This window comes from Salvia hispanica, chromosome 6 (genome assembly GCF_029641045.1).
Source record: "Salvia hispanica isolate PSC_SH4W2 chromosome 6, Shi_PSC_v1, whole genome shotgun sequence".
Classification (NCBI taxonomy): domain Eukaryota; kingdom Viridiplantae; phylum Streptophyta; class Magnoliopsida; order Lamiales; family Lamiaceae; genus Salvia; species Salvia hispanica.
This window is the reverse complement of record NC_142697.1, coordinates 44,332,351-44,346,307: the sequence shown is the minus strand read 5'-3', so window position 1 is coordinate 44,346,307 and position 13,957 is coordinate 44,332,351. Positions and strand designations below refer to the sequence as shown.

Below are 13,957 nucleotides of genomic sequence, written 5' to 3'. Positions count from 1 at the left end.
CGTCCGATATAATTGGTTCCATTTCACTTTTACCATTTTTGGTAGTGGACCCCATATTCCACTACCTCATTTCTACTCACATTTTATTATTAAACTAATACTTTCAAAGTAGGACCCACATCCCACCAACTTTTTCAACTCACTTTCCATTAGAATTCTTAAAACCCGTGTCGGGTCAAAGTGTCCGAAATTATCTGGAACGAAGGGAGGATATGTTTTCACTTTTCACCATAGATTAAAGGGTAGAAATTCCTAGCAAAAAAAAAAAAACAGAGCCATCAAATGGAAGAACACCAAACCACCACCACCGCCGCCATGAAACGGGTTTATCTAATAATCAACTGCCTCATCCTCGCCGTCGGCAGCTGCGGCGGCCCTCTCTTAATGCGCCTCTACTTCCTCCGCGGCGGCAATCGCATCTGGTTCTCCAGCTGCCTCCAGACCGCCGGCTGGCCCATCACCCTCATCCCCCTCCTCGTCTCCTCCACGCGCCGCCGCCGCAAGATCCGCCATCGCGCCCTCCTCCTCATGCGGCCGCGCGTCTTCCTCACGGCGTCCGCGGTCGGCGCGGCCACCGGCCTCGACGACTACATGTACGCCCACGGCGTGTCGCGGCTCCCCGTGTCGACGCCGCCGCTGATCCTCGCCGCGCAGCTGGCGTCCGCGGCGGCGCTCGCGCTCGTGCTGGTGAGGCAGCGCTTCGCGCCCTACTCGGTGAACGCGGCGGTGCTGCTCGCGCTGGGGGCGGCGGCGCTCGGGTCGGAACGGGAGCATCTGCAGGGGTTTTTCCTGACGCTGATTGCGGCGGCGCTGTACGGACTGATTCTGCCGCTGGCTGAGCTGATGTACAAGCGGGCGATGCAGCCGCTGACGTACAGCCTCGCTCTGGAGATTCAGTTAGTTATATGCTTCTTTGCCACGGCGTTTTGTACGGTCGGAATGATCGTCAACAAAGATTTCCAACTAATCCTGAGAGAAGCGAAAGAATACGAACTGGGAGAGACGAGATACTACGTTGTTGTGGTCTGCACCGTCGTAGCTTTTCAGTTCTTCTTCTTGGGTGCAATCGGAGCTATCTATTACTCATCATCGCTATTATCGGGTATCGTCATCACTGTTTTCCTTCCGATCACTAAATTATTGGCTGTTGTGTTCTATCACGAGAGATTCCGAGCTGAAAAGGGCGTGTCTCTCTTTCTCTCTATTTGGGTTTTATTTCCTATTTCTATGGTGATATCAAACACAACAAGGACACCAACTCGGATAAAAGCAACAAAATCGGAAATATTAATAACAATGGGCTGACTGCAGAAACAGTCTCAATCGTAAAATTCAAGACCAGTTTTGGACTTTACTCTAAATAAATATACGAGTTTCCTCGCTTGTTTTGTTTGTATGTTTTTTTTTTCTTTTCTTGTATAGGAGTACATGCTATTTAAAACGGCTATACGTACTAACTTGGCCTTTAAGGTCATATTGAAACATTAATCGCATTTCACTTTTTTTTTAGTGTAGAGAGAAATTCTCACGACTTTGAAAATAGTGTTTCTTGGTAGTTAGGGAGCAAGATTTCTCCATCTGGTGGCCAATATTTCATTATGTTTCATTAGTGTATAATGCGTCTAATAGCTCAATAGACATTCTCAAAATTTTTATAGCCATATAATGAAAATGCTAAAATTGTCAAAGATAGTAACACAAGTTCACCTTGCTCACCAAGACAGACAAACTTATCACAATGTAAAGTACAAATAAAAACAGAGTATATGGCACCATACAAGAGACAAATTAAAACCGCAACACAAATCCAAGACAAAACAACAAAGTACCAATCCAACTGCCTAGCCGGAGCCGGAGAATAAGTCGATGATCGATAGCCTTGGTATCTCTACGAAGTGTTTCCGGTCTCCGTACAAGCTTTTTTTTAGTGATTTTCGAGTGTGGCCAATTTTTTAAATTTAGGTAGACCACAAGGCCTTATGAAGCCAGCTGAGAGATTTTTATTAGAAGAAAAAAAAGTAGTAATTGAAGTATTTTCATATTGGGTTTGTCAAATTAACTTATTAAAATTGCAGCCCAAATATATATACGTAGTACTACTATTTTGTTTTGTATCGAGGATGAATTTGGGTTTGGCCCATGCGCATTGGTTTTTATTCATAGTGTTCACCAAATGTTGTTTGTCATTTTTACCTGTCTACAAAATATTACTCCCTCCGTCCCACATTTATAGTCATATTAATTATGACACAGGTTTTGAGAAATTGGTGGAGTGTGTAATTAATGAAGTGAGAGATGGAGTGTGTAACAAATGAAGTGAGATGGTGAGAGCACTCCCAATGGAGTTCCCTTATTTCTCCCTTATTTCTCCCTAACTCCTGCCACATCAGCGCCACATCAGCATCACATTTTATCCCCAGTTTTTAGCCAACCCCTACAATGGTTTCTCCCTTATTTCTCCCTTATTTCTCCCTAACTCAACATTTCATTTTTACATCATCACTAATTTAATTGTTTTATTTTTATATATAATAAAGCTAGCTTATTTAATTTATAAAGATAAATCAAATAAATAGTAATAAAGTTCGTTGTATTAAACACGGGTACACATTACAACGAAGAAAATTAAAAAAAAAAAAAGTACACGAATGGAAATAAAAAATCAAAAAAAAAATTCAAAGAAAAAAAAATTCAAGGGCGGTGGGCGCGGTTTCTATTTGCCCACAATTCTTCGATGATATCGTGTTGTAGTGCTTGATGGGCCTCCTTCTGGTGTATGTCCATGAACGCCTGGAACCGTTCATGTTCGTTGTGCGGTACACCCTGGCGGGCGGACTCGGTTGAGACACCGTGACTCGATGATGCAACACTTGGGTCGTTGGTGACGTCGAGGACGCCTTCGTGTTCATCTTCGATGATCATGTTATGCATGATGATGCACGCATACATGATATCGGCAATATCCCCCTGGTAGAAAAAGCGCGTCGGACCCTTTACCAGTGCAAATCGCGATTGGAGCACCCCAAATGCCCTCTCCACATCCTTGCGCGCAGACTCTTGCGCTCGGGCAAAATACCTTCTTCTATCTCCGAGTGGGCATCTGATCGTCTTCAGAAACACGGGCCATTGCGGATAGATGCCGTCAGCCAGGTAGTACCCCATGTTATGCACATTGCCATTGGCCGTGAATTCGATGGAGGGGCCTAATCCGTTGATCCGCTCGTTGAAAAGGGGCGAGGAATTGAGAACATTTAGGTCGTTGTTCGACCCGGCTATACCAAAATAAGCATGCCAAATCCAAAGCCGTTGGTCGGCAACGGCTTCAAGAATGATGGTGGGATGCGTACCTTTGTAGCCGGTAGTAAACTGGCCTCGCCACGCGGTTGGGCAGTTCTTCCACTGCCAGTGCATACAGTCGATGCTGCCGAGCATCCCCGGAAAGCCGTGGGTCCTCCAGTGCCAATCCAGTAGGAACTGGCAGTCAGCTGCGTCCGGCGAGCGAAGGTAGTGCTCCCCAAATATCTCTCGCACGCCCTGACAGAAATTCTTCAGGCACTCGTTGCCAGTCGTCTCGCCGCATTGCAGATACTCATCGAACATGTCGGCGGACCCTCCATATGCCAACTGCCGGATGGCAACAGTGCATTTCTGTAGGGGCGATAGTCCGGGCTTCCCTGCTGCGTCTCGCTGGAGCCGGAACTCGGGGTAACGCGCGGACAACGCATTAACAATGCGCAGGAAGAGGGAGCGGCGCATTCTGAACCGGCGACGAAATACATCTGCCGGATAACGTGGTTCCTCCGCGAAATAATCGGCGAACAGCCGATCGTGCGCACCAGTGTGGTTGCGAGGGATGTATCGGCGCCGCCGGCGGATTGGCCGTTGGGGGGGTGGCTGCTGCATTCGAGCGATCTCGCTTTGTATGCAGCGGGAGATATAGTTGTTGATTGGGTTGTTGGCGAAACCCGCTACATCCCATCCGGTGGGAGCGGGAGGTACCTCTTCTTCGGAAGAAGAATGTGATATTTCCTCGTCGGACTGAGCACGAGACGATGAATCAGAACTCATTTAATAAAGATGGAGAGAAAAAAGATTGAAAATTTGTGTGAATGAAGTTTGTGGGTGATGAATGGAGGAAGAGGATGAAATATTTATAGGGGTGGGATAAAATAGCCGTTCGGCCAAAAAAAAAAAAAAAAATTTTAAAAATCGCCGATTATCGCCGAGCGTCGCCCACAGTGGCCGGCGATCGCTCGGCGATAATCCGGCGATAAATCGCCACTCGGCGAAGCAACGGTAACATTATCGCCGAATTATCGCCGACTTCGCCACAATGGCCGGCGATAATTCGGCGATAATCGGCGATTTATCGCCGAGAATTCGCCACCTCCATTGGGAGTGCTCTGAAGTGAGATGATAGGGTGTGTAATAAATGAAGTGAGATGATAGAGTGTGTAATAAATAAAGTGAGTTGGTTGAAGGTGGGTCCCTTTTGACTTTTTGGTTTTTTTATTTTTGTTTTTGGTTTATTTTAATTTAGATAATGACATTTGGGTGTAATTTTAGTGAATAATGCGGTAAAATTTAATGTCCAAATATGGAAAATTCTAAATGTGACTCCAAATGTGGGACGGACTTTTATGGCAAAATGTGACTATAAAACTGGGACGAAGGGAGTATTTATTATGTTGTGTTTTTCTATTTTTGGTAAGTGGACCTCACTTATGAACTCATTATTATACTCACGTTATATTTCAAATTATAGTACGCTCCCTCCCTTCGTCCCGTGAAATTGTCTTTTTTTTGCATTTTGGTTCGTCCCACAAATATAGCCCCTTTTTATTTTTGGCAAGTTTCTTCCCTCTCATAAGGTGAACTCATTCTCCACTAAAAATATTTCAATCATTTTTCCTATAATTCCTACAAATTAATTTTTTTGGTTGGTAAGTTGCTGGCACCTATAATTCCTACAAATTTGATAAAAAGATCACGGAGTAAAATCCCAAAAAAATAAAAAGAGGGAACATCATTTTTGGTCCACGAACTTTATCAAAGTATCATTTTAGGTCCGTGAACTTTGAAAATATCATTTGAGGTCCATCAACTATGGAGTAATATCATTTGAAGTACTTTTTTACTATTTCCAAGTTTTTTTGGACGAAAATACCCTCAATATTTTTAAGGGTATATATTTTTAGTAAACTTATGATATACTCATATTTTTTATAAATATCTTTACTATATATTTTTGATGAATTTTCTAAATATAATTTGACCTTTAATATTATCACTTAATTTTGTTACATGCAAGAAATAATCCTTATTCAATTTTTTTATTATTAAAGAAGTTCTATATTCAATTTTAAAATTCTTTAATATAAATAATTGAAGAAGCAATTTAACTTGCATGTCACAAAATTAAGTGATAATATTGAAGGTCAAATTATATTTAGAAAAATCGTCAAAAATATATTGTAAAGATATTTATAAAAAATATGAGTATATGATAAGTTTATTAAAAATATATACTCCCTCCGTCCCAAGGTATTAGACCAACTTTCCTTTTTGGGATGTCCCAACATATTAGACTCGTTTCCTTTTTTAGCAAAAAACATCTATCTTATTTTATTCTCCACCTACTTTTCCTCTCTTCTCTCTCCTACTTTTTCCCTCTCTCATACTTTACTCTCTCCACTTTAACTATTTAAATATCAATTCCTTAAATCATGTGCCCAAAAGAAGTGAGTCTAATACTCCGGGACGAAGGGAGTACCATTTAAGGTATTGAGGGTATTTTCGTCCAGAAAAACTTGGAAATAGTAAAAGAGTACTTCAAATGATATTATCCCATAGTTGATGGACCTCAAATGATATTTTCAAAGTTCACGGACCTAAAATGATACTTTGGCAAAGTTCATGGACCAAAAAAGAAGTTCCCTCAAATAAAAAATAAAAACGTCCCCATTTTACCAAATCAAAATTGTATTGATCAATAAAAATCAAATAAATGAGACCAAAAAAGTATTATTCCCTTTTACATTATTTCGTCAATTGTCATTGACGAAAACTGCGATGATTATTGGAATTTTATAGTATGATTGAAACAGGAAGAAAAGGTGCATTGTATTAGAAAAAAAGGGACAAAGTGGCAAGTTAGTCAAGGTATAGTATGATAAAATTAATAATGGAATCGGTTTAAATAAAACAGACCCGATTCTATTTAATTAGGGAACTATGTATGTACAATTTATATAAATTTAACTCGTAATTATAGTTACTCCTATAGTTTGTTTCATGTGGTCCATATATATATTTGAGTTTGTTTTAAAATATAAAAAAAAAACATCTAAAACCTAATTTCATAATCTTGCTGTCATTACTTATATACTCCTACAAATTCATCTGCTCAAACCTCATTTGCTATAAATAAAAAATATACTTTCAACAAATGCAGTACGTGACAATATTTAGAAATTAAATATTTTTCACAAATTAAATTTGAGTTCCGTTACTTCCATAACATAGATCAGCTAAGTTTAATCATGGCAAATTGGCAATAATTGAATATATAAGCTTGACTTTACGACTCAAAACACTGATCATGAGTCATGATTACAATGCCTGCTCCATATAAACGTGGAATAGTAGAATTCACCACCTAACCCTTATTTGGTAGATACTCGTGGCTCTCTCACAATAATTCTCGCTTTTTTCATTTTGCTCCGTCCCACAATAATTATCACACTTCATTTTTTTTTATAAATAATAAGTAGGTTTCATATTCCAATAACTCACTTCACTCACATTTTATTATAAAATAAATATAAAAAAATAAGTCTCATATATTCCATTAACTTTTCCAATCAATTTTTTATTATATTTTTTTAAAATTCGTGCCCACGATAAGAGTGACAATTACTATTAGACCGAGGAAATATAAAGCAAAAAAGTAAATATGTCCCGCCTTTATTAGACAATTTTGGCACCTGCCACTTTTGATGCGTGTATATCTCGCCAATTTTTTTAATATAATCATTTACATTGTAGTATTACGCCTATAAATTTAAGAGGAAACTATTTTGATATCAAAAATTTTATTCCCTAGATAACCTAGTTACAATTGTATATTTATATATTTGGATTTCCTGCTATGGCAAAATGAACAACAGATGATGTGCACATCATCACTCTCCATTTATTTTTATGAATTTATACAGTTTTCTTTTATTCACGTATCAATGGTGGTGATGTGCACATCATCATCACCCTGCATTTTAGCACGTGACAGAATATTTGGCGCTTTAATTTGTTTCGCAATTAATTTTTATTACCTTTGTGAAAAAAGTAGTTTTTGGGACCAAAAGGCAAACTTGTAATGATAATACATAGCATGCTTTAGGAATATTTTATATGTAAATCAAATGAGGTTGTCTGTGAATTATGTTTGATCGAGAAGATGTCGGTCGAAATTGTAAAAATCACTTTTTATTGATGAAACCATGAACTCGCTTTATAAAATATCCTTAAAATATATTTCAGTTTTGAGAAATTGTCTGTAAATTGCTACTCACATTATGCACTTGGATAGCTATCTACCTAATTGACAAGCTCCTACAAGTGAATAGATTAATTAAGTGCCATCACTCTAAATAAGTCACATATTTGAACAACTAATAATTAGCTAATTGTCTTAAGTCTTAACCAACTTATTTGAATCCCATGACACATTTCTAGCTGTTGAGGCTTACACTTAGTTTAACTGATATATTACCTTTATAAAGTATAGTACTAGTAATTATTCGTTTGGGACCAACAAAGAATACTAATCGCTAAAATTTGAGCATTCCTTAAAATTACTGTTTTTTCAATCATTAATTGGTTAAAGTCTAGATGGTTTATTCAGTCACTAATTGGTTAAAATCTTGATATTGACATCAAAAGATAATGGTGGATTAAAAAGGTAAAGGAAGACCTAAAACTTTTGTCTGCATTAATTATGAATATGTACCACTTGTTTACAATAAATAATTACGATTAAATAAATAGAATTATCATGATGGGATTTTATAAAGTAAAATAATGAAATGGGAGTATCATTATGCACAAAAAGTTAATATGCAGCCTGGACCACTTCAAATCTTAGCAGTAGTATGATTTTGTTGTACGAATTTAATTTAAATATTCGCACCACCTTTTCAACAAAGTATTTGTGAATAGCAAAGTATAAATTAAATTTACCAAGGCAAAGGAATCCCAAGTAAGAGAATATATATTCAAGCAATTATTTATACACATGGTTGGCGTTCGGTTGGTAAATAAAATAATATCAAGATACAATCTAAGATTGGGTTTGCAAATAAAATAATATCAAGATACAATCTAAGATTGAGTTGTGAGATAATTTTAATCATAGGGGGTTATCAATAACTAATTATCCCATGATTATCCATTTAGAATTGAGTTGAGGGCTTGAATCTCATGAACCAAATACACTACAAATTTAATCTCGGACACAATCTTGCCAACCGAACATCCCCATGGTATATTAGCACTCTTTCCTTCGATAGATGTCTCATTTTTTACCGGCTCGGGTATTAAGAAATTGTTTGACTTTACAAAATTAAGACAATAACAGAAAAAGTTAGTACTAGAATGCAATATTTATTTATTTATACTAGTTTTATTATAAAATATGAGTGAAGTCGGTAATGAAATGCGGGTAGAATACAATTGCCAAAAAGTGATAAAAGTGATTTTTTTTTTTTATTGATGGGTACATATATTCTGGGGCTAATAATAAAGCTTCTCAATAATTTCTACACACTACTATTCTTGTTATCACTTTTCAAACTCGACAGACAGAAACGTGATTTTCGTTGGTGACTGGTGATTTTTGCAATATTTATATAAAATCACTTTCAATTATTGTACATCATCCACTGTTGATTTAATTTGTTTTAATTTTAAATATTTTTTTATTCACAAGAAAGCCAATATAAATACCTCCACCACTTAATCCAATCACCACCAAGCATGGCTTCCCTTCAACTATCATGCACGGTGCTCGGCACCACCGCCCCCAAGCCCTCCCTCCCCAATGCAAGGCGGGGCCGCCGCTTCCACGTCTCGTGCAGTGGCGGCCCGGCCGAGGAAGGAAAGGTGGACCGCCGCAACATGCTCCTAGGGCTAGGAGGCATGTACGGTGCGGCCAACCTAGTCTCTGATGCCAAACTAGCTCGGGCGGCCCCGCTTCTCCCGCCCGAGTTCAAGAGCTGCGGGGTCGCCTACGTGGGCGAGGACCCGCTCGACGTCAACTGCTGCCCGCCGACCTCTGACGTCATCAAGGACTACAAGCTCCCGCCCGTTCACCGGCTGCGCGTGAGGCGGGCCGCGCACCGGCTGAACCTCGCCAACGTGGCGAAATACAAGAGGGCCGTGAAGATGATGCGCGATCTGGACGTGGCCGACCCCACCGACCCCCGCGGCTTCACCCAGCAGGCCAACATCCACTGCGCTTACTGCAACGGCGCCCACGACCAGGTCGGCCACGAGGGGCTCGACATACAAGTCCACTTCTCTTGGCTCTTCTTCCCCTTCCACAGGTTCTATTAATTTTTTTTTAAAATTCCCTCCGTACTCGAAAATATATACTCCCTCCGTTCCATAGTAATGGAGGCAAAACTTTTCGGCACGGAGATTAAGAAAAATTGTGTTAGGTGAGTTAAGTAAAGAGAGAATAAAGTGAAAAATGAAAAAGGTAAAGAGATGAAGATAGAAAAAAGTAAGAGAGAGTAAAGTAGGTGTGGAAAAATGTGTTGACTTTTACTAAAAAGGGAAATGACTCTATTACTATGGAACGGACGAAAATGGAAAAAGGCCCCTATTACTATAGAACGGAGGGAGTACTTCCTAAGTCCTCTATTAACAGTCCACTTTTGTCATTTTCAATCGATCTCCTATTAATTTTTCACTTTTTACTATAAATAGCTAAGTAGTGTTATAATAACAAAATGTGAGTATGTGATAAGTTAATGGAACGTGGGATCTATTACCAAAAATAGTAGTAGTATTAAAAAAATAAAAGTGTCAATAATTGTGAAGGGTTCCACCAAAAGTAGTATTTCCTCTGTTTTATGTTAAAAGAATCATTTTTCTATTTTGGTAAGTTCCAAGTTAATTAAGTCATTTTTATTTTTATCAAAAAATAATTCTCTCTTTTACTTTGTTCTCTCTTTATCTCTCTTACTTGTATAATATAGTATTAAAAAATAAAGGTGCCAATAATTGTGAACGGACAAAGAAGTGAGTAATATTTAAATTACTAAGTATTTAAATTTAAAGATCGTGTTTATCGCGCAGGTGCAGGGTCGAATCTACTTAGTGTGTATAGGGGCAATTGCCCCACTTCAATTTATTTTATGTATACTAATTTTTCTAAATTTTTTAATTTTCTTTATAAATGCTCCACTTCAAATTTCAATTTTTTTCATATGTTCATATTTTCCCCTTTGAACTAAATTCCTGGCTTCGCCTCTGCGCAGGTGGTACCTCTACTTCTACGAGAGGATCATGGCGGATCTACTGAAAGATCCGACATTCGCCCTCCCGTACTGGAACTGGGACCACCCAAAGGGCATGCAGCTCCCGTGGATGTTCGACGAGGAGGACTCGTCCCTCTACGACCCCAACCGCAACCAAGACCGCCGCCCGCCCGCGGTCCTCAACCTCGCCCTAAACAGCACCATCACCGACCCGGCCCAGATCATCTCCAACAACCTAACCCTCATGTACAACGAAATGATCGGCACCCCAGCCTCCGCCACCGACTTCATGGGAAAAGCCTACCGGGACGGCGACGCGCCCCCTACCTACCCGGACGGGGGCACGTCCGAGAAGGGGTCCCACACCGCGGTCCACGCCTGGTTCGGGGACCCCAGGAACGAATACAACGAAGACATCGGGAACTTCTACTCCGCGGGCCGGGACCCGGCCTTCTACTCCCACCACGCGAACGTGGACCGGATGTGGACGATATGGAACGACATCCCGGCCGATTATCAGAAGGCGATAACCGACCCGGACTACCTCAACGCGTCATTCCTGTTCTACGACGAGAAGAAGCAGCTGGTGAGGGTGAAAGTGGGCGACTGTTTCAACCATAAGAAGATGGGGTATGAGTATGAGAACGTGGACATTCCGTGGGTGAGGTCGAAGCCGCCGCGGAGGGCGGCGGCGGTGAATATTCAGGATCTGTCGAAGGGGGTGAAGACGGCGGAGAAGGTGTTTCCTCTCAAGCTGAGGAAGACGACGAGGGTTTTGGTGGCGAAGCCGACGGTGGGGAAGGCGGATAATGAGGTGCTGGTGCTGGAGAATATAGTGACGGATAACCGGAAGCTGATTAAGTTCGATGTGTTCGTGAACGATGAGGATGATAAGCCGGAGGAGGTGGACAGGGCGGAGTATGCGGGGGGTTTCACGCAGCTGCCGCATAGGGTGAAGGCGAAGAATAGTGTGAGTGATCTGCGGTTGAACTTGAAGCAGCTGTATGAGAATATTAATATTGCGGACGATGATACGGTGGTGGTCACGATTGTGCCGCTTATCAACGGCGAGGCCGTCACCATTGGTGGGATTAAGATTGTGGAGGCGCCGAGCGCCTGAATCTGCACTTGCGTTTGGGTTTGAGTCTTGTGTGGTTTATGCAAAGACTTGTGAGAATAAGTGGATTTGTTGTGTGTGTTTCCCTTTTTGTTTGAATAAACGTTTGTGCCCTTGATTTGGTTATTTTAATTTAGACTATAGTCTATAGTAATAATTGCTTGTCGCCAATCAACTAATGACTAGGTTGTTGGCCAAGATCAATGGATGCATTAAAAAAATTTGGTTTAATAGTACTCCATATTAAAACGCCTACAGTAACACGCACCAACTTTATATATGTGCCATAGTGTGAGACACGGAAATTTGACGCAAGGATGAAGCTTTCTAGCAGCTTGTATCTTTAGACATGTCTGGTAAGGGTGATAACTCATCTAAAGATGGAATTTTATGAAAAAAAATGACATGCCTTAAAAGTTGAAACTTGAAACTATACCAGGTTAACTATTCATCTTTATCGTGGGCAAATGAAGAACGATTATTGATACTTTAGGGAGAGGATATAAATCTTAAAATTATTGATGAAGAAAAAAATATTATGTGGAAGATTTTAGATTTAAAGCCATTTATGGGTAAATTTTAGTTTATGAAGCTAAATTATGATTGAATAAATTGTGGATATCATGTTATGATTTTAGACGTTTTAAATTTTCTATATTTAAAATATGAAATTTATACATTTTAAATATATTTAAAATTTTATGTTATGTGTACGTATTTAATTTTCAACCGAATTAATCTGCATTCAATTTATATTCGTAATGCTATGAACATCATTTAACCGAAAAGTGATCAAATTTTTTTTTTTTTACTTTTTGGATTGCAGAAGTCATTTAAGTGGTCATCTTTGTATTTACTTTTGACATCATCAATTAGTGCATCTGGGCATCTTTTATTTCCTTTGCAGTAACATTCATTTAACTTTTTCATCATAATTTTGCGTAGAGTACTATTCCTCACATGAATGAGGGAAAGAAACCAAAGGAAAATGAAATCATTCTTTTTATTTATTTTTAGTTTTACTTTGACGTCAAAATGATACTAGTAGTATTATTTTGATGCTTACATGGAAAAAGTACACATACAAAAATACTTTATAATTAAACTATATTGATTTATTCCAGAGATTTTGTGTTCTTCAGTCTTTTATTTTGTATAATTATCTTGTTAACTTCCCATTCAATAAAGCAGTTGGTGATCACTATTCATATTAAATGTAAACATTGAAATTGACTAAATGATGAAGAACATAATCAATAAATCAGAGTGGCGCAGCGGAAGCGTGGTGGGCCCATAACCCACAGGTCCCAGGATCTATTTCTACTGTACTGGTATTAATTTCACTTGTTTAATCGCATTTCTACAATTTCGGGATCTATTTCTATTGTACTGGTATTAATTTCACTTGTTTAATCGCATTTCTACAATTTCTCTTAAACACATTCAAGTTCTAAAATGTTAGTATATAAGTATTTTGCATGTTGGAAATATATAGAATATATGTTGGAGGAGTAATTTAGTTTGGAGGAAATATTTGGAGAAATATGTGGTGGAATATAAGGTGGGATATAAGACAAATATAATGATATGGGAAAACTAATTTTATTGCTCACACTTCTTCACTCCTATTTATACACACGCACACTTTTCTTATAACAAACTTAACTCTCTTATATTTGTTTGTTTAAACTATCTCTCATTTTAATTTACAACATGGTTAGTGCCTTTACATAGGCAAGTTAGTCGGTTTGCGTTCACCGACATACAAAGCTAGAGAATTCTAGCTAATGATTCTAGACTATTCTAATACAAACTACATTTTTTAATATTGAATCCATTTTTACAAATTGTCTAGGCCATTCGAGATCATTCTTCAAGGCACCGCCTATGGAGATATTTTCTAACATTATAAAAATCAAGTTTATATATTCCAACACCCCCTCTTAAACTTGATTTGTCATTCTCAACGTCCTAATTTTGATAAAGTCTTCGTACTTGAGGGGCTTTGAGAAAATATCGGCAACTTGATCTTGTGATAAGCCAGAAGCCAAGAAACAAGAGCTTCAAGATAAGGCTTACAGTACTTTGATTCTCAGCCTAAGTGATAGAGTTTTGAGGGAGGTTTCCAAGGAGGAGACTGCAGCAGGTGTGTGGAACAAACTTGAGTCTCTGTATATGACGAAGTCCCTCACGAATAGGCTGCTCTTGAAACAAAAATTGTTCACTTTCAAGATTTCAGAGTCAAGAAGCATAGGGGAACAACTCGAAGAGTTTGCAAAATGTGTGGATGATCTTGAGA

The 13,957-nt window shown here is 39.0% G+C and overlaps 1 protein-coding gene and 1 pseudogene across 1 annotated transcript; both read left to right on the top strand.

Annotated features, from left to right (window-relative positions):
- Positions 1 to 268: 268 nt before the first annotated feature.
- LOC125203223 (purine permease 3 pseudogene) lies at positions 269 to 1,383 on the top strand (annotated as a pseudogene).
- A 7,635-nt stretch (positions 1,384 to 9,018) lies between these two features.
- Positions 9,019 to 11,784, top strand: LOC125208524 (polyphenol oxidase I, chloroplastic-like). The gene is made up of 2 exons (XM_048108158.2): positions 9,019 to 9,602; positions 10,542 to 11,784. Exons 1-2 carry the CDS (start codon positions 9,034 to 9,036, stop codon positions 11,659 to 11,661), a joined length of 1,689 nt encoding a protein of 562 aa, XP_047964115.2. The 5' UTR covers positions 9,019 to 9,033; the 3' UTR covers positions 11,662 to 11,784.
- The last annotated feature ends 2,173 nt before the right edge of the window (positions 11,785 to 13,957 follow it).